Source organism: Panthera onca, chromosome B3 (genome assembly GCF_046562875.1).
Source record: "Panthera onca isolate mPanOnc1 chromosome B3, mPanOnc1 haplotype 2, whole genome shotgun sequence".
Lineage (NCBI taxonomy): Eukaryota > Metazoa > Chordata > Mammalia > Carnivora > Felidae > Panthera > Panthera onca.
In genome coordinates this window covers 41,612,569-41,638,883 of record NC_138344.1, presented here as the reverse complement: position 1 = coordinate 41,638,883, position 26,315 = coordinate 41,612,569, and the positions used below count along the sequence as shown (strand labels likewise).

Below are 26,315 nucleotides of genomic sequence, written 5' to 3'. Positions count from 1 at the left end.
CCACCACTGGAAGGTGCTTCCTGTTTCTTCAGTAGTACTTGGTACCCTGTAGTACTTTGGACTTGTGCACGACATCTCCCATGTTCTTCCTGTGTTCAAGTAGAACGGGCTTCCTTCTCTGCGTCCCCACCTCCCCACCCCCATGATAACTTTCTTTAGGGCAGAAGCTTGTTTCTTCTTTGTGTTCTTTGCATTACCAGACATTGTACTTGGCACATAATTGTTGCTCAAAAAAAATTGTCATGGAACCGAAATCTTCGCCTGGTGCTGATGAAGTAGTTAGGTAAAGCTCTCATCTTTGGAGGAAAGGGTCTTTTAAAAGTATTCGTTCAGACTCTTTTTTTTTTTTTTATGATTCTGAAATTAAAATTACAGTTGCTTATTAAAATGTGCTGAGAATAATTGCTCATTTATCTTTTAAAGACACACTCATCTTAGACTGTAGCAGCTCCAGATATCTGAGTCTTGGATTAAGGTCTGCTGTGTTTGCGGTGGTTAAATTGAGAAATTTACACATTTCATTTGACATCTTTTGTGAAACCTGTGAAATCGTTGTTGGCACGTTGATTTTGATTTCATTTCGACAGAGGAGGCCCTGAAAATGTTCTTTCCCCCAGGTGGTCGGTTACGATTTCTTTGCTTCTGGCCTTCTCTAGAGTTGTCAGCACCCTGTGAACATTGGCCTGATCAAGACCATGAGGCTTTTCTCTGTGTCTATATACAGGCCTGTCACTTCTTCCCACATTGTCTATTTCTACTGTCGCTCCCCCCCCCCCGCCCCCCCAAATCTTTGGTTACTGCGTTTGAATTCTGCAAAAGCACACCTGGATGAGAAATACATATAAAACAGCTCAGCCTCCTAGGATATGTTTGAGGCACTCTTCAGTGCCAAATACCTTCTTCTCTGGGTTCCTGACCATCCGCAGTGGGGCCATGTTTCCCCATTTCCCACTGAAGTGCTGAGATCATTTTAGACATGGAGAAAATGGCAGGGTTTCTGACACGGAAGCCCCTGGCAGGAGAAGGAAGGGTGTGCCACGCCTTCTTCTGTCCTGCCTTTCCTCCTGAAAAAGGGATGGGGAAGTGAGTAGCACTGGCCATGGTGGCAGCCACAGCTGTGGGCACTGACCACTGGGCCAGCTCTTGGCCTCCTTTTTTTAAACTGTAGACTTGTTTTCTATTACGAGTGACAGGTATATAAGTAAAAGATGAGAAACTGAATTGTCTCTCGGGGAGAATGAAAGTTTAGCATCATACCACAGGCATTTTCTAGCAGCATACTGACAAGATATGTGGTATGGTTCTAATTAACTTTGAAGAGCCAGGCCTTAACTCAACCTAGAGAAACTTCTTTTGCCAAAAGATACTACTGCGCGGTGACCCATGGGAGCCCTTGCCGTATTGAAGGATAAAAGCAAGGCTAGAGTTTGGGGGAGGATTCTTTGGTTTGTTGGGGATGTGGAGGGCTTATCTGCAAAAGCCCAAGTAAAAATGAATGATCAACTCTACTTTCATTGGCTTAAGTGTTTTTGCATTAAAATCTCTTTTGACTTCTCTGGCCTTACTTTTCTTTTTTGACAGGGGAACAAATAATAGAACATCCTTTGTACATCAGAAGTATAGAAATTGCCGAGATTATGGGGAAATTCAGGAACAGATGTTCCTGAAACTGTAGCAAAATTCTTGCCTCTTTACATGTTGGGAGGTTGGGAGATTATTGTCTCACTGGGATGTTATAACTGTCCTCTGTTCTAGGCTGTATACACTCGGTATATCTCTTATGGACTGGCTTATTTAATCTTACCGTATTTTAACTATGTTGGTCATTCAAACAAAAAAGAATATGTAAGACCCTAGAGAGAGCCTGAATTTGAAATTTTCTTTAAAGCTTCTTGGTAATGAGGCGCCTGGGTGGCTCAGTCAGTTAAGCATCCAACTTTGGCTCAGGCCATGATCTCTCCACCTGTGAGTTCGAACCCCACGTTGGGCTCTGTGCTGACAGCTCAGAGCCTGGAGCCTGCTACAGATTCTGTCTCTCCCTCTCTCTCTGCCTCTCCCCTGCTCATGCTCTGTCTCTGTCTCTCTCTCAAAATAATAAACATTAAAAAAATTTTTAAAAGGCTTCTTGGTACTGCAGTTGGCAAATACTTCCTTTAAATATATCTTGTTAAAAGTAAAAGTAAGTAGGGGCACCTGGGTGGCTCAGTCAGTTAAGCCTCTGACTTCGGCTCAGGTCATGATCTCACGGTCCGTGAGTTCGAGCCCCACGTCGGACTCTGTGCTGACAGCTCAGAGCCTGGGGCCTGCTTCAGATTCTGTGTCTCCCTCTCTCTCTGACCCTCCCCCATTCATGCTCTCTCTCTGTCTCAAAAATAAATAAACATTAAAAAAAAATTAAAAAAAAAAAAGTAAAAGTAAGTGTGGTAGAATTCAAAATTAGCCCCCAGTTAAATCCAGTTATGGTTTTGGTGGATTTTTGTTTTTGTTTTTGTTTTTGTTTTTGCCAAGCACCACATTTTCCTTCATATTGTCCCATATTGACTGACCAGTGTCTCTCATATGTATCCTATCTGAAGGTGAAATGCCCCTAATTAATTGTTCAACATCACTAGGAGCCCTGTCTTCCCAGTACAATGCATTGTGGTCCTGCCTGAGTTGGTATAAAAGCATCCTTGGTGCATAACAAACGGAGCATGCAAAACTAGTTCACAGCAGAAAACAAAATAAAACAAAAACAAAAAACAAAAAGCAACAAAAACTTGATACCTAAGTTGCTGTTGGATAGGTCACCGTGTTTGTCATTTTTAAACCACTGGCATTGTGAGATAAAGTTGTTAAGGGAGGGATTTTCATCAGCACCTTTTCTGTTTCGATTTATGTTCACCTGTGACTCATATTTATTCTAGTCTAACCCCATTTTGCTTGGAAATTTTTTGTATTAGAAAATGTCACTTTCAAGTAGGGGAAGGGAAATTCTGCTGGAGTCTCAGAAGAGTCAAGATATTGTAGTGATAATTTGGCATTGCTTTTGACTCAAGGGAAAAAAAAAAGAATCCTCACAAAGAAAAGTGTTGTAAAGTACAAAGTGATTCTTATACATAGACACGGAAAGGAAATGTCATCTCTGAGCTCTACTGTGGGAAGGAGGAGGGTGGAGATCAGGGAAATTATTATAAAAATTTTATACATGGTGGGGAGATCGCCTCTGGACTTCCTCACGTTTCCCTATTCACTAAAACCGCTCTAGTGAATTGCCTCCCGATTGGTATATGAATAGGAAGAAAGACACTAGAACTCTTAAACTTGATCTTGAAAGGCCCGTCTTCACATATAATCATCCACAGATGTCTGTATGTGATTATATATTCCCGTAGAGAGGGAATGATAAATGTAAATGAGAACCATGATACAATTTTGCCTTGCTTGCTTGCACATTTTCAGAATATAATTAAAAGCACATGCCACTGTCAGTAGTTAACTATGAGGTTTGTGTTAGGTTTTTGTAAGACTCTGGCAGAAACCTAAAGCATGTTTTAGTATCTAAGTCTTCCCTCTCTCCTGCTTCCCTCCCTCCCCACTCTTCCTGTGTCCCTTCCTTTTTCTTCCCATTCTCCCCTTTGAAATCAAAAGGAAACTCTCTAGGTTCTAACTAATATCTCTTCAAAACTAGGGATAATTTAACCTTTAATACACAGATTAAAATAATTTTCAGTTTTCTACTTCCTAGCTGGTACCTGCAATTGTAACTAAGTTTTACAAGATAGTTGCTTTCTGACTTCTTTCTTCAGATAAAATCCAGTGAGAATAAATGTCTTCCTGGCACTATTTCACTACCCAAAACAAGTGAATGTGTAGGGAGGTGGCATGTGGGAAGGGAGGCAGAGGTTAGATTAGGGGAGCAATCGTAGATTAGGTCAGTGGATTGGTGTTTGGTAAATCATGGTCTTCCAAATAGTGCCAAATGCCCAGAAAAGCCCCTGTACTGCCTAAGGAATTTATTGTTCACTTGGTCACTCAATTTATGCTCAAAACTGTAATGTGTGCCTCTTCTGAATTCAGCAGGCTGTGCATTTATGACTTTAGATGATGCAGCTTTCATTTTAAAAATAATAATGGGGCGCCTGGGTGGCTCAGTCAGTTAAGCATCTGACTTCAGTTCAGGCCATGGTCTCACCATTCCTGAGTTCGAGCCCCCTGTGTAGGGTTTGCTGCTGTAGGCACGGAGCCTGCATCAGATCCTCTGTCCCCATCTCGCTCTCTGCCCCTCCCCCGCTCACTCTCCCTCCCTCTCTCTCTCTCACTCAAAAATAAACATTTAAAAATAACGATAAAAGCTTAAGTTGTAAATTTAAATTGTAATATGGACACTAAAAAAAAAAAACATGAAAAAATAAAACAGTCTTCCTCTGGTTAAGGGCAATTCTTACATGAGTTCTTTCCACCTGCTTTGTTTTGAGTATTGAAACTTAAAATGAGTAAATTTTGGTAACTTTCTACATTTTCCACTTATTCTTATATGTCTTTCATATCTGCTCTTGAGAACAAAACAAAAGTGGCCTCCTTCTCTGCACCAACTTTATAAAATGTAGAAATTTCCAGTGCTGAAAAATCCAAACTGGTCATTCTTCTCAAGGTATTACAGCATGGGAGATAAAGAGTCTGTCTAATGTAACTATCCAAGAGCTTGATTTCAGTTTGAGAAAAGAATTCTGCAGTGGTGTTGAATTCCTTAGAAATGGGTGTGCTCCATTTCTGACTTCATCCAAAGCTCGCGCATCTGACAATGGATGTGACCAGGGCGGGCTCTCTTGCCTCCGATTTCAGTTCAACAGTTCATTTCTCTTTTCTTGTGTAACCCTTGTGATTCGAGATTCTGCTTTTGAGAATTCACATTTCTGGTTTTTCCCTTCTAACTTAACCACATGTAGTGGTGTATTTTTTTTTTTTCCTAAAGAAAAAATATTTTCTATGGAATATAAATATAGTATTTATATTACTTTTCTTGTTTCATAATTAAGGTCTTTAAAATTGAACAGGATATCTAAAGCTCTTCTGTCCTTGTGACTTCTATCTCTTGTCAGATGTCTGCATTCTCTACAGGATTCTTGGCTGCTTCCCGATTCCAAACAGGGCAGGTACCTACTGTTGGTGGTTATGACCAAATACCACATTTGCCCCAAACCACCAGCCAGGGACCAGGAATCTGGACGTTGAAGACTGGTGTCTGCATAACTTAGTTCCAGGACCCTTCCTCTCTCATACACTTCCCTCTTCCACACTCTTATTTGGACTTTTGCCCTCTCCACCTGGACCTCAGTTTCTACTTGTGTGAAAGGGGCTTAATAGCCCCTGTGCAGGCTTGTTATGAGAATAGTGATAAAGTATAGTAAGTACCTAGCACAGTGCCTGGCACTCAGTGGGCCCTTGAGACGTGATAGCTATTTCTATTAATGATGGTCTGTCTCACAGCTGTCAACATCGTTCTGTGCTGAGTGGGTGAGCCATCGTCTCAGGAGAGTATCTCGAAGGATTTTATCTGATTCCATTATACAGAATTATCTGACGCTCATTGTGATTTACTGCCTCTTGTTCTTTGGTACAGTTTGCGCTGTAGCCATTCTGGATTCATTTAAATGGGGATCCTTGATTTTTCAGGCAATCATTTCCTCATTTAAAAGGTATAGTCCTATTTCATTCATTTGGAGTATGGTCAGTTACCAAACCATGCTGACCTCTTCTGCCTTTTTGTGATGGGCCTTTCTCTCTTTTTCTTCTTGGCCTTAGGCCGATGGATCAAAGCATCTCAGGTGATACAGGAAGCTAAACCTCTGGCAATGTTATGCTCAAAAAAATTGGGCATGTTGCCCAGGCAGTATTTCCATTATTAGAATTCTCCTTTTTCTCCTTTAAGACTTAGTTCCCTGCTCCTTTCTATGTTACTTTAACCACAAAACAGAAACAACAACACACACTATCTTTTTAATGGCTTATTAAATTTAACAAATATTTTAGTGCTTGCTAGGCCCTGAAGTTGTCTTTGTTTTTTCTTTCTTTGTCATTAAAAAGTGAAGCTAGAGGGGCCTCTTCTTATCAGCAATGGATTTTCTAAAAAGAAAGAGCATATGACCTTTGGTTGACTTCCACCATGTTCTTTAAGCCAATGTTTTTCAGTATGGGTTGCAACCTATTATTGAGTCATGAAGTCAATTTAGAGTGTCCAGACCAACTTTTTTTTTTTTTTAGTGGAGGGAGAGAGAATAGACCAGCACATAAGAGAATAGAAATACAGAGTCCATTGCATGTAGAAAAGTAACAAGGGGGAAAAGTCAACTGCTATTTTGTGAAACTTTTGTTTCAGTTATATAACATGTATAACATGCACACATATGTGTATGTGTGTAATGTGGTGTGATATAAAAAGTATTTCTTAGCTGTGGGTCACAAAAGCTGGGAAGTCACTGCTGTGGCTGCATTTGGCCATGAAGAGTTAAAAAACAATTTTTTTTTTTTAAAGCAATTATCTGGAGGCTGTATTTAATCGGATAAAACCCTTTTTTCCCCCGTGAAAGAAAACTGGGCCTTTTAACTGTTGAGCCTTTTATTGATGGAGGGCTTCGGCTGCTGGTTTGACTTGCTCTGTTTTTGTTAGGGTCTTTTGGGTAATGAGCCCATTGTCTCTCTCCTTTTTTCGTTTCCTACTTTCTCTTCTCTAAGTGGGGGCCCTGGAAGCCACTCTGGCTGTTGGAGCATTGGCAGCAGTTTTTATGCAGCAGAGACATCTGCAACATATGGTTGTGATTGTTGCCAGAGTTTTAAGAAAACTGTGGTTTGGGAAGAAAGTAAAACTCTCTAACCAACACAAAATACCCAATTCTTTTTTCCCCCCTAGTGGTAGCACTTATGTTATTGGTCCTCCTGATATAATTACCGAAGTGGTATTTATTTACTCGTGTGTAGATTTTTATTGTTTTTAATTTTTAAAGTTTATTTATTTATTTGGCGAGAGAGACAGAGCGAGTGAGAGAGAAGGAGAAAAAGAATTCCAAGCAGGCTCCACCCTGTCAGCACAGAGCCTAACGCTGGGCTCGAACTCACAAACTGCAAGTTCATGACCTGAGCCGAAATCAAGAGTCAGACAGTTAACCAACTGAGCCACCCAGGTGCCCCAAGATTTTTAAAAATCACTTCCACTCCTAAGCCTGTCTAAATTAACAGGTTACTATTTAAGGATTGGAGTTGAGACAATGGTAACAGAACCTTTCATTCAGTCCCTTATCTCTAGAAGAGACTGCACTATTGTCTTTTTTCCATTCTAAAATAAAAAGACGTCTATTTTATGTGTGCTTAATACTGTCTTTTGTGATTTGTTCTTTTCTCAATTATGTAAATGTTTTAGTGTTCGTGTATCTGTGTGTTTGTTTCTTTTTATCACCTAAAATTATCCAAATTTGTAACATAATTTGTCAGTCATTAAGATGCATTCCAGTAGGATCAGTTTGGAGATAGGTGAACCTGGTTGTATCCAGAAGTAATTAATCAATGTCAAGAAGTATTTATTGAGTGCCTGTGATGTGCTTAGCAAACAAGAAGGAGTTTCCAGGGCTCCTGCTTCTAAAGGACTTCTCTTTCATTCATCCCCGTAAACATTAATTGAGTACCTACTCATTCACCTGCATACTGTGCTAGGTTGTCTGCCTAAATCTAATTGGGAAGGCAAAACTTATCATGTGAAATAACAAGCATAATTAAATGCCGTCTCTAATGATACTTATTCTAAATTTTGTAGAAATTTAGGGTAGAGAGTGAGCAGAATCGGCTAGGATATCTGGAAGAAAGAGGAGGTGGAGTTACTGAGTCTTGAGTTATTGTCAGCATTCCAGTGGGAAGGATGGAGAATGTTCCTGACAGTGGAGGAATCCTGACAAATGCTCAGAGGCAGGGAATATCAGAGTGGAGCATGAAGGAGACATTGCTGAGGGTGTGTTCTGAGGAATTGTGAAAGGTAAGGCTGGCTTTGTTGGGTGGGACCATGTATTTTAAGATGTATGGATAATTGTAGAGTTTCATAAACTGAAAGGGTACCCCACATGCTGCGTGTGCTTACAGTCTACTTTGGGAGAAGGGAGGGATCATAAGTAACCATGAGACTGTCCTGTAAAGACTGTGCTGGAAACCAGTCGTATGATGGAAGTATTATAAGCAAAAAGCTTGGAGTCACCACTGTCAGTGGTTACCCTTGAGCTATATTGGGACTGCTTGGGCTCAGGGCTTGGCAACATCGCTGACTCAGTGACAGACTTCCTTTTTGGAAGGCCTGGCTCCTGACTTGCCAGCATATGACACTCCCAGTTCACCAGGTCATCCTGTCCCAAACTGCCCAGTTGATTGTGAAGCTGCAAGATCACAATGGCCAGGGCTGATCATAATGGCCTCGCACCTCCAGCTGGATTCCTACACAGGAATCCTCCTCCTGCTGCATTCCTACACAGGTTCCCCAAGTGCTTCTCTTTCAGCACCAGGGCACAGTTGGAGAGCTGTACGGGTGCTTGCCCTCTGCCCCAGGCTCACAAATTAATGGTGGAAAAGTTTTCCTCAAAGCAGTTGTTGAAAATAACTATTGATATCATTTCATGTTTTTAAAAAAGTTGTTTTAAATGTTTGTTTATATTTGAGACAGAGCGAGAGACAATGCAAGCGGTGGAGGGGCAGACAGAGGGAGACACAGAATCTGAAGTGGGCTCCAAGCTGTCGGCACAGAGCCCGACGCAGGGCTCGAACTCACGAACCGTGAGATCATGACCTGAGCTGAAGACGGACACTTAACTGACTGAGCCACTCGGGCGCCCCAATATTATTTCATGTTAATGGAGAACCGTGTTTGCTTATCATGCAGCTTTTGTTGTTACACAGCCCCCAGATCTCTGGCTTACAACAGTAATACACATTTCATTCTTGCAGCGAAGGGTTAACCATATTCTTGGTTAGTTTTCCCTCATCTATATTCCTCCCTCTTTTCCTGCCCAGGTTCCTGGGTTAGCTGACAGGTCAGAGACACTGGCAGGTGATTTGAAGGGAGGAGAAAACGAGACACCAAGGTATTTCTCCTTTTCCCTTTCTGCTGTGGGTAGCTTCTTCAAAGAGGTTTTTTTTCTCTGGGACCACAGTTTTCACCTCTTACTGGGTGACTCTGAACCTTCAGCTCTAGTAACACCATCTCCTCCTTTTGTCTCTCTAGCTTAGGGGTGGTCGTGGCTTCCTGCTGTTGCCAAACTATTCATCATCTCTTAGTTGGCTCTCAGCAACTTCATGGCTTAAGTGATCATTTCCCTGTATTAAATTCCTTCTGTTACAGATACTTGCAGGAGGTTCTTTTTCCCCCAATCAGACTCTGACTGATATACTTTGCTAAAAGAAAAGTTTTTCTTTTGTCTTTTATGGTGTTTTTTCCCTGTGGTGCAGCCTAAGAAATAGGTATAAAATAGCCCATATCATTATCCTATTAAATGTCTCCTAATGAAGCAATGAGATGTAGTGAAAAGAGGACTGGTTTTGGAGCTTCAGAACAGTCTACCAGCTGGTCATATTTGAATTTTTTTATGAGCATTTGTAGTTATTTCCAACATAGTTTCTTTCTCATTATAAACTCAGAATTGGAAGATGCAACTACAATTAGCTAGAGACAAGTTATGTAAAGCATTCATCTCATGTTGGGAGAAATTAATGTGCATTTCAAAGTTACCCTCCAAGTCGCTAAGAAGTACATATGACCACTGATGATCCCCAGTATCCCACACTTTTTTGGTTCTTCCTTGCTTTCCTACAGAACCAAGAGCATGTTCCCTGGGGCAGCATAAGTGTCCCAATCCCTGTTTTGTAGACTAACATGAAATGGATTTCAGTCATAAGAATAGACAATTGCCTCTTCTTCCTTCTCCCGAACTTCCTTTATTTGGGGCCTTGCCTTGGAGGGGAGATTCACTTTGATTCAAAATAAGCTTGCAATGATAGAGTCTTTTCCAGTTTGAAAGATGTCAGGATGATCTGATCTATTTCAGATTAATCCGGAAAAAGAATTCTTTATGCAGTGGTTCTACAAAGCATACTCAAAGGACTCAAAGAATGAATACCTAATATTCAGGTCCATTCAGAGCAGACCTATCCTTTTGTGACACAGAGATGATCTGGAACTAGGTTCAGCTTCCAGTGCTGCGTTGGAAGCTGGCTCCTCCCCAATATTTTGCAATGTGAATTAGTACCACGTGGTGGGGAAGGGCTCTGAAAGGGATTCCCCTCTTAGTACCATGTGAGTCACAGAATTCTCATCCTTAGCATAGCGGACAGCCCAAGGAAGGGAGCTAGGCAGACTTAGCTGAGCACATAGCCCAGCTCTGCCAGCCACCAGTTTGTCGTCTTAGACACCTCATTGGGCCTCAGCTTCTTCGTTGGTGAAATGGGGGAGAATGTTAGCTATTTCCTTGGGGTATACCTAGCTTGTAGTTAGTTCATAGTAAATGGTAACTCTTCAGTATAATTTCATCATGCTTATCAGATGAAGGACTTTGGAGTCAGGAACTCAAGGTTACAGCTGAGCTGCAGAGGTTTGCCGAGCCCCTTTGCCTTTGCCAACATAGGTTTAAACTGACAGAGTTTTTAATACGTCATTCCTTGTGAATATTGTATTTGCTCATTTTGATTTTCAGCTAGTCACTAAAGTTCTTAGAATACAGAGAAAATTTCAAATTTGACCAAGACTGTAGTATGATCACTGGAGGAGGGAATGTGAAGGTGATAGTATAGTACCTTTTTGTTTCTTTTATTTTATTTTTTTATTTTTTTTAAATATTTTTTTTTTAACGTTTATTTATTTTTGAGACAGAGAGAGACAGAGCATGAACGGGGGAGGGTCAGAGAGAGGGAGACACAGAATCTGAAACAGGCTCCAGGCTCTGAGCTGTCAGCACAGAGCCCGACGCGGGGCTCAAACTCACGGACCGCGAGATCATGACCTGAGCCGAAGTCGGCCGCTCAACCGACTGAGCCACCCAGGCGCCCCACCTTTTTGTTTCTTTTAAAGTTTACGTACTTATTTTTTTTTTTTTAAGTAATCTCTGTTACTTAAAACACAACCCCAAGATCAAGAGTAGCATGCTCTTCTGACTGAGCCAGTCAGTTGCCTCCCCTTCCTTTTTTTTTTAACTGCCCTAAACCTTCAGTCAAATTGGTTTCTCAACAACAGTGAAAAATTGCTATTACCATGTTTGCCATTTGTGATAGACAAATGCCACTTGTTTACTTTCAGCCTTTGGGGAGATAATTATACGCTTGCTCGTGGAAATGACAGAATTAAAGCAGCTAGTTTCGTATCTTAGGAAATCACGTTTTCTGTTGGTTCATCATCTGTCATTAGTTCCTGCTCCTGAGGAGCAGACCTTAGAATATTATCCTTAACAAAAGACACAAGTGAGGCATAGGATTTTCACAGTAAGACATTTTACTGATCGGTCGTAGCCCAGGAGCTCCTTGGGGCCCGTAACGTTTCGTCTTTGTGTTGCTCAGTGCCTAGCACAGAGTCAGGCTCAGGTCAGGCTCAAGACTTCCTATCAAATTAAATACTAAAATTTGCCCTTTCATTAGTTGATTTGATTGACATTTGACTAAGCTGAACCTCGCTGTGCGTGTCGTATGCGGTTGAGCGCTCCTTAGCAGATCTCCTATGTAGCCAGTCAGGCAGTATATAATTGGTCGCAGGTCGGCTGGGGAATTGGTTACAGAGTTGAAAAAGGTCCGAGTCTGCTCCTTCTTTGCCCTCAGTAATCTCCAAATGTGGACTTCAGCCTTGAGGCCCACAGTGGTTGGTCTGAAGTCGATTAAATACCAGTTTTTTCTGAATGTGCAGTTGTCTTGCTTTCTTCTTTTACTTTCAGAAATTCATGCAAAGAACTGCAGTCCAGTGGTGATGATCTCTTCTTTTCCCAGAATGGCCAGTGACATTTTCCTTCAGGTTCCTCATTCTGCTGACAGCCCATTTGGGGTTAGAAATACACAGTCATTGTGTATCATGTTTCTTAAGCCCTTTGCCTCGCTGTCGTACGCATTTCCTGACCTAATGGCAGCGCTGTCCAAACTGGGAGCGCTAACACTGTGACCACCAGATGTGGAAATCCTGCCCCAGGCTTGCCTGAGGACATCCTCGAAATGACGCTGTGTCTGTAAAGTGATCATGTGAGTGGATAGTTCTGTTTTTGCTGTTCATGTTAATAACTGAGGGTTCCACTTAACAGGGCTGCCAGTGTTCGTTTGGATCAGCCAAAAACTGGGTCGATGAATTTAACATTGTAAAATACCATCTTTTCAATTGCAGAGGTAGAATTTTTACCTCAATGGTCAAGTTCGTTTTGTTTAATTTTTCTCAACTCTTTATATATGGTAACACTCTGACTTGATCCACCTGCTACACACCAAAGGCCAGACTTCTCTACCCACTGTACCCCTGAGTTGACTTTAAAATAATCTGGATATACCTCCTGTTTCTTTTTTCTAAACCATATTGTAATATGGGTCCTTATGAGTAGAAAAATGAGTTGAAAATGTACAAAGCAGATGATTCACCAAGGCCAATTTTGCCCTTTGTATGTGTGGGATTTCACCGTGAGCCTCAGCTGAGTGGCTTTTGAAGTCCAGTGAGCTCAGTTTATTAGAGCTTGCTCTGTTGCCCTCTCCTGTTTTACAGCTGATTAGATTAATTGAATATGATTAATAAATTATAGTATGGCGAACTCAGAATTATCTGTGTTAATTAGGGGCAGGGAGAGCATGGAAAAATGAAATCTTCAGATGTTGTCTTTCCTCTTGGGTTTGTTTCTGCAGAAGCCACAAAGATGCATCATGTTAAAAGTAAGCTTCCATTTCTTTATCCCTTTCTTTGTCTTCCATACATTCTGTTGCAGGTGATAGCAAGTAAACTGGAACTGAAGGAATTAGGGAAAGAGGGATAGATTTGTCTGGTCTGTTTGGTAGGTGATGGTTGCAGTCTTAAGACCCTTTCAGATGGAGTGTGTGAATTGGTTATTTTGTGTGCTTTTTAAATGCTTGCCCAACTCCCCCTCCCAAAAAAAAGAAATGACATTATACTCAATGGTAAGATTTTGTAAGGGCAGCCCCTGAAAGCTTCTTTAATCTAGAATTTGAAGTCTAGTTGTAGTGAGTACTGCTTCAACTATATATAGCACATATAATATTTTTTCAATGTTAAAGACATAGTGCATTTTATATTTTGCTCCTTTTATAATACTTGTTTTGCAAGTTTATGTATGATCTTTTTTTTTTTTTTTTACATTTATTTATTTTTGAGAGACAGAGACAGAGCACAAGTTGAGGAGGGACAGAGAGAGAATGAGACACAGAATCTGAAGCAAGTGCCAGGCTCTGAGCTGTCAGCACAGAGCCCAACACAGGGCTCGAACCCACAAACCATGAGATCATGACCTGAGCCAAAGTCAGACGCTTAACCGACCCAGCCACCCAGGTGCCCCTAGTCTCTGTATAACCTTGATAATGACCAAGGATTGCTTTTAATAGCTTCAGAATATTCCTTCATGGTGAAAAAGACACAAAGCCTTCAGTGGCTACTCTAGCATTGGGAAGTCAAGGGTGGGGATGTTGAAGGGGTGTGTGTTATTTTCAAGGAAGTGTGTGCGTACCTGCCTAAAAGAAGACATAGCTCACTCATAGGTATTCTGTTGTGGGAAATACAGGTCGTTGCCCTCCAGGACCCAAGATCAGACTAGAGACCTCCAAATGAGTCCTTTGTATCTTACATGCTTGTCATTTGGAGCAACCTCCTGCTTGTGACCTGTTTAAAAAACATACTTTATATTTACAACTTTGAAAACCTTACCTGAGAAAGACAAGTGCTAACGTTCAGTGATCCTTAATGCGTTTCTCCAGGATTTGGGAAGAATGGTCTATTTTGAAAGAAGTGGGTAAAGGGAAACATAAAGTGAATAATTCTTTTACCCAAGATTGAGGACCAGTCATTGGAAACTATGCAGTTAGTTTTCTTGCTCTGATGCCTGAGGGTCAGATGGGGAGGGTGGGGATGGGGAGCCTTGAATGGGGTGTTCCACTTTGATGTTGGTTTAATAAAAACAAGTTGATAAAATATAATTTGAAATGTGTTTTGTCAATTTTAGAAAAATTATGTTATGTGCTGCTGGATGATTCTCTGAGCCATTCAAATATCAGGATGGCTTTTTAGAAATGGTCTCTTGTCAATATTGTTCAGGTTTTCTTTCCTCCTAACCCCAAACACTTTCCTCCTAACCCCAAATCCCCAAACACTGGGATTTGGAAGTAGGGAGCATAATGATCAAACGTAAACTCTGAAGTAGCATGTTTTGACAACTCATTCATTTTATGCTTTGCCTGAGTTATTATTCATTCCTTGTATTTGAAGATTAAAGTGGCAATTAGCTGGGGACAAGGGGTACAAAAGGAAATGGGAATCATTCTAGTCCTTTGTTAGTCCAGACTGCATCTGTAGATCTGAAATGTGAGTGAGAGAAGATCTTGGATTTACCAACTCAGTTGGTATTGGGTATTGGCCTCACTGTGTTCTGTTAAAAGTCAAGCCAAAGAAGTAGTAGGTGACAGAATCCTTTATCACCCTCTGAAGTTAGTAAAATGTCTTAAGTACGTAGAGGTGGATGGCCATATATATTTATATGTACACACACGCACACACACACACACACGCACATACGTACATACATACATACATGATAGCCCCATGGAAGTGTTTCCTTCCTCTGCATGAAGCTCATGGTGCTGTTAATTGTTTACTTTTATATCACAAGGGAGTATGTTTACAAATCAGGATGATGTAATCATCTGCAGAAGATTTTCATTCTGATTGGGAAAAACTATACTCTGTTCATGCCATTTGTATTGATCTTCGTGTCATCCTTTTACTTGCATATACTCCATCTGTTTGTTTTAACCTTACTCATTAGCAATAGCTTATTATAATTACCCATCTGTCACCCTGGCTACCGTGAGCTGTAAATGCTGCTTAATTTTACTCTACTTCTGTGGCATTGATGTTGGTTTTGATCAAGAAAAGGCTTTTTTGCTAACTAGATTCAGAGCACTGTGAGTTTGCAGTTATGTTTGTTTATTTTATAATCTCTGATCACTTTCCTTTTATCTAGTGAAAAATCAGCGGGAGAAGATGGGAAGGGGTGAGGTAGGTATTGCAGGAAAGAGATGATGACTTTTGATGATTCTTCTCTTCAGCTTGCAGTTATTTGGTACAGACCCTACCCCTTTCCCTCCATTAAAAAAAAAAAAAAAAAAGAAAAGTTGATTTGTATTAACTTGGTGAGGGAGATGACTAAATTTTGTCTTTTATACCAATATAAGCTGAAATCTTTCTTAAACGAGTGATTTGGAAATTTTCCTGGAAAATGCTAACATTATAGCCAAACTTTATTTCAGTCCTAGTTGCTAACTGATACATTACATCGATAACAATCTTTTTTGTGTTTACTCTTTTAAGAACTCAGTTCCCAAAGGGGAAAAAAATACATCATTTGTTTCTAGATAGTTGCACCATGGCATGTTGTTACTTAGTTATATTATTTTATATGTATTTTTTCTTTTTAGCTTTCATTTGCCTCCAAATGAATGGAAAATATGATACATGGTCAATACTTAGAAAGATATAAAGGATCAGTTTTACTGCATTTTTGGTGCGACATCATTGGAATGTAGTTGTAATTTTTTCCAGTGATAATTCCAGTGATTTGGCAGAAGGTTTTCCCATAGCAACAGTGTGTCAAATCAGGGAATTGCTTTTTTATTTTCATTTTCTGAATAACCACTGTATTCCCTTCACCCTTAAATGAAATGGACCTGACCCTGAGTTGTCAAAATACAAACAAGGAAATTCCAGGTTTAGGAAAGTGATAGTGACTCATAGTGGGGGGGGGGGGGGGGGGGGGTTGTGTTTGCCTACTGCAAAGGGACACTTTCTCAGAAACAGTGGATGGAGCAGAGGTGATGCAAGTGGTTTCATTTGAGAGCAGTATGGTTCTTGACATGGTCATGAATTAGTAATGGGGAAAGGGGTGGAAATCTCAGACATTCTGAACTTGTTTTCTTCAAGAAAAGTTTAATTCATATATTTGACTCTTTCTGAAAAAAGATTTTATTGAAGGTAAAACATCTGTTCATTCAAAACTTTTAAAGTTTACATTTTAACTACTTCAAGCACGTAGCTACTTCCAGATTGAGTAATACTTAAAACACATTTCCTTTTGAAAACGCAAGATTTGCAAAAGAGACTTGTCATGTATTCATTTGGCCATTCTCAAATGCTGATAATGCTGGATAATCTCTGCTGGCCCCTTAATCAGATTTAAAATTCTCAATCTTTTCTAGGTGTTTCTGCCTACTTTTTCTGAGTTGTAGCTGTGTTATTGCACCTTATTTGCTATTTTTGTTGTGTTTTTCCCCCTTATGTGATTCAACACGTAGCTCGTTTAGCAGTTATCACTTGGTATATATAATAATTTGTTATTTTGCCCTATAATTTCCCAAAGACATGTTAAGAGTTAATTAAATCATTATAATTTAATCTACAAAGCCCTTTGAGACTCTCAAATACAGACCTTACATAAAACTATTCCTATCTGCACAATTTTTGTATCTGTTGCACATATGTATATGGCTCAAAACAGTAAATTCTTCCTAATTTCTAGAATTAGTTTATGAGTTTATCTTTTGTTGGTATGATCAAATTGTATGGGTATAGCTGTCTTATGCCAAGAATGCCAAGAGTTGAGTTTAATTCAGTAACAAGTAGAAAATTTTAAAACAGTATAAAGATGTGCATGCACCTTTTTCAGCAAAAAGGAGTAATATGTGTCACTATTTATACCATAAAAGAGTTTTAATTTACTGCTTCCTATTCACAGAATAGAAGAACCAAAGAAATCTGAATACCTCTGTCTTCTTTTGGCATATTAGTTGTCTTTTCTAAGAGCAGATTATATTTGCAGACCCACGTTTGAAAAAAAAATCCTCTTTTTCCTATGTTGGATATAACAAAACTAACATATTTGGCTGCCAGTGATCATTTGAAACTGTTGTTAAATGCCTTCTAAGCTTACTTTTCAATGTTTTTTTTTCCTCCTAAATTTTAGACTTTCTGATTTTCAAAAAAGAAACCAGATTGTAAATTTGAATATAAACAAAATAAAAAATTAAATGATTCTAAATATATGCAGCAAAATTGGTCCTTGGTGAAAATACTTTTGTGAACTTACAGAATGTGTATTTAGAAAAGAACAATGCCTTGAACTCCTCTCGTTCCATCTAAGTAACATTCTTAACTTTATTTTTACTTTTACTCATTTTCTCCAAGTCCTTTTTATTTTGGAAAAAAAAATACTTTAAAGCTCTTTTTTCCTATTTCAGTAATCTATTTTCCTAATTAGAGATTTTAGCTATTTGTCCTAAAGTCAGCTACTCTAAAATCTCATTAATCTCCATGTTTGAAAGTCCACCAAAAAAAAGCAAAATGAGGTTGTCAAAGTTTCAAAACTGGCATTATCTGTCTACACTGCATCTTTATCGTTAATAATAACAATCTCAAGTGAGGAAGTGGATGTAGCATTTCTTTAAAGTGGATTTCAATATTTGAGAAACTTTCTTCTATTTCTGGAATATCTCTGAAATGTAAATAGACCAACCACATAACCCATATTCCGATAGCCTGGGATCACAGATGTTTCCAGATGTACTTTTGAAACAAAGTACATTTTTCCCCTGTTTCATTGTGAAAGTGCAGTATTGGACTTCTGCTTCTTAAAGTGGGTCAAAGGGGATAGATACCCCGTTGTTTTTTGGCTGTTGATATATGTATGTATGTTTGGCGCTGTGAGTAAACTCAGCTTTGGAATCTTGCATTGCTGTCATTATTGAAAGACTGAATGTCCCAGAAATAGGACTTCTTTTTTTTTTCATGGATCTCTTGGCTGCAGCCAGAGTGGACTTTTTATAAAAGAACTTGAGTGGGAACCGGGTGTGGAACACATCAGTTGAAGGTCCCTGCTGCTTCTCCATCCCTGATTTTCCTGGGTGAGCTGACTTCCCCAAGTAACCCAAGACAGTTCCAAGGTAGAAGAGAGAGCTATGTGTGTACTTCTTTTTTCTTTTTTTTCTTTAACAAATTACTCCAGGTTTCTGCCCCCCAGAATTTCAGATTGCATGGGTTGGGGGAATTTGCATTTTTTTAAATGTTTATTTATTTTTGAGAGACAGAGAGAGAGAGAGAGGTAGGGAGGAGCAGAGAAAGAGGGCGACACAGATTCTGAAGCAGGCTCCAGACTCTGAGCTGTCAGCACAGAGCCCAACGTGGGGCTCGAACTCATGGACCGTGAGATCATGACCTGAGCTGAAGTCGGTCACTCAACCAGCTGAGCCACCCAGGTGCCCCTAGAGCTTATTTATCAGCACAGAGCCTGACATGGGGCTGGAAGTCACAGACCGCAAGTTCATGACCTGAGCCCAAGTCGGAGGTTTAACCGACTGAACCACCCAGGCACCCCTAGCTGTGTGTTCTAAGCTACAGTACCCACAGGGCAAAAATGCATCCAATCACAGCGATGCTGAAGGTCAGGACAACTGGCTGGCCCTGGCGTTCCAAAGGCCAGGAATAGTCCTTCTTCATACCCTTTCCACACCCCGGCATAGGGTGTCTCACCCTTTCACAAACCCAGGGCAACCTCCCTATTCTCTTGAAGCAGAAAAAGGTTATGATAGTAAATAAAACATCTGTTGGCTGACTAGTTTGACATTGTGTAAAATAATTTTGTCAATCTATTCCTCTCCATGTTAAATTAGACCTAATTTGTGGAATGAAGGGTGGCCTAGTACTGCTCATTCCAAGCTCCTTGCCCTGCTAGGTCTATTAACTGTGGGCTTGGGTTGAGTTCAAAGGTTCCTTCCCTCTGTTCTGCTGGCCAGGCCCTCCCTCCAACTGCCTCCAACTATACTACTGGTTTCTGAGAAATATCTGATAAGCAGTGCTTTAGGCCAAGTGCTCACACCATATCCCTCCCTGGAGCCTCACTGCCAGGTCTCTGCCAGCTCTTGTTCCTGTGGGTCACCCTGGACAACGCAGAGACCTCAAGTACAACTTTACCTTCTCTTCAGAGGTGCAGGGCATAGCCCCTTCCCCCATCCTGAGCGGGGAGGGAGGCTATCCTCTTCCTTCTCCCACTGGAATGGAAAATCAGAACTCCTTCCTTTGTTCCTCTCCTGGAGTGCCACTCCCAACAGAGACCAAATGTGTATTCTTTCATTATTCTTAGCCGAAAGAGAATCTTTTTTTTTTTTTTTTTTTTTTTTCCCTCCAGGCAGGGAAGGAAATGCTCCTGAACCCCTGCCTGAAATCTGAGTGGCTAGCACTCCTTGCTGCCCCAAGGCCCTGATCTGCCCCCTCACTTTCTGACCTTGATCTAATCTTGCTATCACTCACGTTTGGTCACCAAGGGCTCCCAGGCCCTCTGTATATTGAGCAGTGTGGGGTGGGGTAACGCCTGCTTCCCCCACACCCCTGCCACCTCCCACGAAGATTTTTAAGTTACCTTTCATCTCTAAATTTGGTTTGATTTTTCTGCTATTATTAATGAGTGAGAGTCTCCAGATGTCATTTTTTTAAATAACTACTCCTTAAAAATTATGAACAATTTCAGGCATACAAAAGTACACCTAATATAAAACACTTCCACATCCAGGCACCACTACTGAGTTTTAGAAATAATAAATGACAGAGTTGAAGTCCCTCTGAACCTCTCCTTAATCCCTCCTCTTCCATTTCTCTCCAGAGGTAACAGCGATACTGATTTTGTTGATAGTCATTCTCGTGTATGTGTTTTATACTTTAATTACACACAGATGTATATACAAATGATACATAGTACCGTGTTTGGTGTTTTTGAAATTTTGTAGGCATGGTTTGACTGTGAGAAATTTCTGCAGTCGCTTTTTTCACTTCATATTATGTTTTTAGATTCACTCATGTTGATTCGTGTGACTCTTGTTTGCTGCTCCTGGATAGCCCCTCTGTACCAAGGGATTCTCCCACTGCTGGACACCGCCGTTGTCACTAGTGTTAGGCCATAGACCCTTAAAGAGCAGGCCTCCCCAGGGAGACATGGCCATTCTCGTACACATCTCTTTGGGAAGGCCTGATCTTTAAATGCCAAGTTTGATTTTAACCCCTTTTCAATTAGTCTTTGCCAATCTGGATAAGTTGCTATATCTCCCTGGGCCTCAGTTTTCTTAGGCACACAGGGAGGACTGACTAATCCATCTCTAAGATTCTTTCCAAGCCTAGAATTCTATGGTTCCTTTCATGCTAGTTTTCCTGGTTCCTTATAATGTATATATCAGTTGTGAGTAACTGTTTAGCATGAGAATCAATTCAGAAAAAAAAAAATGTGTGTGTGTGTGTGTGTGTGTGTGTGTGTGTGTGAATTCAAAATAAAGGGGCGCCTGGGTGACTCAGTCGTTTGAGCATCTGACTTCGGCTCAGGTCATGAGTTCGAGCCCCATGTGCAGCTCTGTGCTGACAGCTCGGAACCTGCAGCCCTGCTTCGTGTCTCTCTGCCCCAACCCAGTCGCCTCCGTCTCTCTCTGCCCCAACCCAGTCGCATTCTGTCTCTGTCCCTCTCAAAAATAAACAAACATCAAAAAAAAAAAATAAATAAATAAATAAATAAATAAATAAATAAATAAGTAAATAAATTCAAAATAAAAATGGCTTTGAGTCCTTTGGGAATGTTTTCTTATAATGTAGATTTCCTATTGACTAGATAAATATTAATGACAAAAACTGGCACTGCTTTAAAGCCATCAAAAAATTACTGTTGGGGCATGTTCTAGTACACGTGGAGACAGTGTTGGAGTCTTGTCTCCCTAACGTAGGTGTTGGGCTGTGTGGCCAGCTGGGCAGGCTGCACAAAGCCTGGTGGCTGATGGATTGCTCATGAGTTGGGATGACTCAGGGTCATCATTTTGAACATGAGTTATCGTATTATGTACTGCCAAGAAATGATGCTTTCTAAAAGGCTATTGAAATGTGAAGGGCTTTTTTTTTTACCCTAAACATAATGCTCTTCAGAAGCTATGTTTTTATTTTTAAAAAAATTTTTTTTTTCAACGTTTTTTATTTTTTTTTATTTTTGGGACAGAGAGAGACAGAGCATGAACGGGGGAGGGGCAGAGAGAGAGGGAGACACAGAATCGGAAACAGGCTCCAGGCTCCGAGCCATCAGCCCAGAGCCTGACGCGGGGCTCGAACTCACGGACCGCGAGATCGTGACCTGGCTGAAGTCGGACGCTTAACCGACTGCGCCACCCAGGCGCCCCAGAAGCTATGTTTTTAGATTGTATAGTTCTTTAAAAAAAAAAAAAAAGTTGCTCCCTTCCTGCCAGAATGAGCTTTGGTGGTTATTGCTGCTGTTGATATGACAGACAGCCCCCTCCTTCTTCGTGGTCTCGAATCATCTGGGCCTGGTGCACAGGCCACTCCTTTGGAGCTGGGACTCGCAGACGGTGAAGCTCATGATCTAGTGCGGAGAGGTCATAGCAGCTGCTTGGTTTGCTCATTGTATTTTTTTTTCCTTCATATTTTCTGCTTGTGGCTGAACACCGCATGAAGTCCTAGACTTATCATTAATCTTAGTAACATTCACGACAGGGTTGTAGTGATAGTGATATTCATATAGCTATGAATATAAAGTTCTACTGATTGGTAGATCTGAGTATTATTCTGACAGATACAATGACCAATTCAACAGCTTTTCCGCTCTCTCCTGTTTTTAGCAGTCTTGTGGGTCAAGGAAGTGACCAGCTCCAGGGATGGGTTTTGATTAATCTAAATTTAGGGATGAGTTTAGATTAATTCAATCTTGGTAACTGCCCATGGCAGTGATTGGTTTCTGAACTCAGCATTAGTCCCGAGAACACGACATTCTCATGGTTGTAATTCCAGAAGTGAAACATGACGGAAAGGTCGCTGGAGGCTTTGGGAAAACATTTCCTCACTTCGAAGTGAGAGGCACAAGATGATCTCTTTTCTTCTCAGTATTGCCGTGGTGGTCAGGAACGGTTATCAGTCAGGGGATGAAACTGATACTCCCAGGAGGGCAGAGCCCAAGGAGGTACAGAGAAATGAGCCGGAACTACTGAATTGAGTCATCCCTGAACCCCAACTCATCACTGGCCTTGTTATATGAGTCAACAAATTACTTTAAGCTAGTTTGATTTGGGCTTTCTGTTATTTGCAGCCAAAGCATCCTGATTGATATAATTGTATCCCTGTATTATGACTGGTTTTTCTAATTCTGGAGTAGTCTCAGGAAGTTATCTTTCCTTTAAATGTCAAAGTGAGTGTTAATCCACCCTACAGTCTACTGATGTTATTATCAAACTAATTGTAATGTAAAGACCTTGATTTTCATATTGTAATAGATTTCTTAGCATCCTTACTATTGTTACTATGGCGTGCTAAGAAAACTTGGAACTTCCAAGGTTTTCTTAATTCTCTTCACACTTAGTAGAATGTAACCTTTCCTCTCATAAGAGTATTTAACCTTTTATTATCTATGCATGTTTCTGCATGCAACCTAACTAGCAAAGAGAGGCTGGAGCCCTTGTTTGATTTGAGAGCAATTCAGAGGAGTGTGTTAACAAAACCAAATAACACAGGATTAAGCCAGGACTTGCTATGTAAGGGATGGACGTGGCCAAGTAGAGAGCTGAGGGGGGAAGGAGGGGAAGGACCCACAGGTGGCATCCTCAGGGAAGGCTGGGGGCATGAGTGGCCCTGCACGTGCGGATGGGAGGAGGTGTGGGGCGGAGAGATAGAAGGCGGCAGGTGGAGGGAGGCTCTGAGGGTTGTCGAGTCAGGGGAGCAGTGCCTCTGGTGGCAAAGGCCGTATTGCCAGGCAGAGGGAGTTGGGCCCATAGCTTCTTAAAGATTGAGGTGACATTACCACGGAGATTGTTGACAGTTATTCTTGCAGTGGCATGCAGGGGAGATAGAACCAGGAGAGATGTTGGCACAGAGTCCTGGGACGCTTTTACCATAATTCACATGTGAAGCGACAAGATCTGTAGGATCATAGCATCTGAATATGTAATATTTTACATTTATCTGGAATTTCAGAGTTTCTAAATCACATTCAGACACATTATCTAGTTTATCTAATTAGGTCCCCTCACCTTTTCCTACCTCCAGTCTAGGTCTTTTGGCTTTCAGGGCCAGTGCTTTTCAATAATAATATAAACGACATTTTCCATCTTTAGTGAAATTCAAGTTGAGCTAATTTGACTGTGTTCTATGCACGTGTCTCTCAGCTGGCTCCTGACAGCGGCGTGAACAAAAGCTAACCCCCACAGCTCACGACTCTTCCGAACGCTGAAAACCTCTGAATTGTGAAAAGCTGGTTAAGTTTCACAGATAATGTTAGAACCGCCTCAAATAACAGAAAGATAGTCCTTCTACAGAAAACAAAAGGCGGAGTCCATAGAAAACTCCCTAAATGTTTTAAATGACTGGAGAGTGACTGAGACTTTAATGAGCCTCAAAATGGCAGCCTTTTTGTGTGTTCTCAACGTTTATATGTAGAAACATTGTAGTAATTTAGCCGTTGAAGACTCTTCTCCCGGCAAATAACTGCATTTGATGGTTAGGTCAATATAGTGGATAATTGACATATTCTCTTGAAATGTCTTGGAGGCTGCTTTTAAGGGATTCTGTACAGGATGCAAAAGAATAGGGAAATCTAAAAGCTCAGTGGCCAGATGAAGGATTTAGCAAATTGCGTTCGAATTGTTTTCATTAACTTGTCCTGTCAGAGGGTAGCAGCTTATTTCTGGTAAAATGATAGAGCATTCTGATATTCGTCAAAGACTTTGTGGTTCTTTGTAATTGAAATTGCTAAATAAGTTTTGAGCTACATAGTGGGGGGAAAATGGGTGAGGGTGGCGTTGAAGGTTTAAGTGCCAGAGCCCCAAATGACTTTCGCAAACTACCTCACGGTCCCGCTTCAGTGTTATTTAAAGGTTAGAATCACCTGGAGAGCTTTTAAAATTACTAGTGCACAGATCCCACCCTTGACCAACTAAGTCAGAATCTCAGAATTTGGGGAAAGGAGCAGACCTAGCCATTAGTAGGTTTTTAAAGTTCTCCGGGTAATTTCTAAAGTTCAGTCAGGGCTAAAAACCATTCTAGCTATGTCAGGCCCAGTCAGTAAGATGCGAGAAACATTTATTAAAATGTGCATAAGATACTTGCCAGCCGTGTAAAATAAATATGCGGGTTTTCCCATCTCTGAGCTCAAACAGGCAGGTTTGGGAGCCGGGGGTTTTGTTTTTTCCCTTAGCCAGTGGCAGATCCCAAAGAACAAATGGAAGGAGACGGAGGAAGACATTGTAAAGAGGTCCCATGGTGTTTCTCAGGGAAAGATGGGCCAGAGGGGTAGGAATCATTGTTTATATGTATATCAGGAAGTGGAAAATATGGCATGTTCTCAGTCTATCTAAATTATAGAACTTTGAGGGATGTGATCCATTTGTATCAAAATAATGAGGCATATAATACGTTCCATTTAACATGTGTGGGAATTCTTTGCAGAGTAATTAGCATTCCTTTCTTCAGCCTGCATTCAGAGGAAACATACCATTCACACCCTCTCTGTGTTCACATTTTCCAGTGCGTTGGAGAGACTTTTTTTCTTTTCAATAGAAATCTTTGTCCTTTTCCTAATAAGACTTGGATTATATTTGGAGAAATTTAGCATCTCTTTCTTTCTTTTTCTGGCAGGAATTGATTTTAAAATCAGAACGATAGAACTAGATGGAAAGAAAATTAAGCTTCAGATATGGTAAGTAAAACAAAAATTATATACACAGTTTCTACCTTAAGTGGGAATTGAAAGTGGGAATTGAAATGTGAAAAATGTGAATTGTGGTAAGTTAGAGGTAACTTGTGATCACTAAAACGTCTTTTCTTTATCAGAACCAAGGGGAAGTGGGTAAATATTCAAAGGTGTCGCCACCGAGAATGAGAAGGTAAAGAATGAAGCCACTAAACCTTACAGCTGGAGGAGATCTGAGAACTCATTCTACACAAACACTAATTTTGTAGGGAAGGAAACTAAAATCTAAAGAGCGCATACACTTTATCATTGTAGTTGTTGCAGCTTTGAAATCAGATAAGGCAAAAGTATTCAGGCCGTAAGAAGCCTTAATGGCTTCTTCTGTGGGAAGTACAGATCTAGGTTCTAGGTTCTGCCTCTAATCTGAGGATTTGGACCTGTGCCTTCCCTTCTTAGGGCCTGTTTTTCATCATTTATAAATTGTTTGGTTGGACTGAAGACATTGGAGTTCCCCTCCCGATCTGATACTTTATAATCTGTTTTCATATTTCTCCTCTTTAAATAAAAAAATGAGGAACACTGGACTGATCTAATGTGCGATGATGACAAGAGTAGACAAAGCTTAGAAATTTAGAGCAGTATAGATTAAGAAGGAGGCAGGGCAAAATAGTCAAGTAATATATATCAGCTTTTTCCTTAGGCTGTTTTCTTCCTTGAATCTCAGAACAAGAATAGAACTAGAGCATCATGTTGAAACCCACTAGTCCTTCTTTTACAGAGGAGGAACCTAGGACTTAGAGCAGTTAAGTCCATCTGAGGGCATTTGTCTGGGTTAATGTTAAAGCTGGGACAGCTACCCAAATCTGAAGCAGGATGTCAAGCTTCATATATTAGCCTAGTATAGTGAGTGGTTCCCAGTATATTTGTTGGGAAACATTGTGAAGGTTACCACAGGTTGCCCTTTTCATCTATTGATGTTTAGTAGGCCAAATATTTTAAAGATAGTTTTAAAAATTTTAGGGGGAAGCCAAGAGAATTTCTGACTCTGTGCCGAACAGTCCTGACCATAGCAATAAGAAGCCTTTCTAGGAGCCTGCAGTCGGTCAGCTAATTAGAACTTCATGTAACATCATAGCACTATTTATCAATACTCTCAGCAGCAAAATAGTCTCCATTCAGTCTTCACGACCAACATTGAGTATGGCAGGGCTTCTCCTCCGTCCTCACGGCAGAGCTGGTTCCAAATGCAGCGGTGTGTTAGATCAAAATATGGTTAGTTGGCTCAAAGGTGCTTGGCTTGTTTTCCCCCTGATTTCTTTGCCATATACCAAACCAGTGCCGTGTGTATCTAGGCCTGATCAG

At 40.7% G+C, this 26,315-nt stretch overlaps 1 protein-coding gene across 1 annotated transcript in view; it reads left to right on the top strand.

The window, feature by feature from the left end:
* RAB8B (RAB8B, member RAS oncogene family) overlaps nucleotides 1-26,315 on the top strand; it is a 58,575-nt gene that overhangs the window by 17,677 nt on the left and 14,583 nt on the right. Inside the window, exon 2 of the mRNA XM_060618366.3 lies at nucleotides 24,899-24,959. Within this exon, the coding sequence (XP_060474349.1) occupies nucleotides 24,899-24,959 (61 nt within the window). The remainder of the gene's footprint in view (nucleotides 1-24,898; nucleotides 24,960-26,315) is intronic.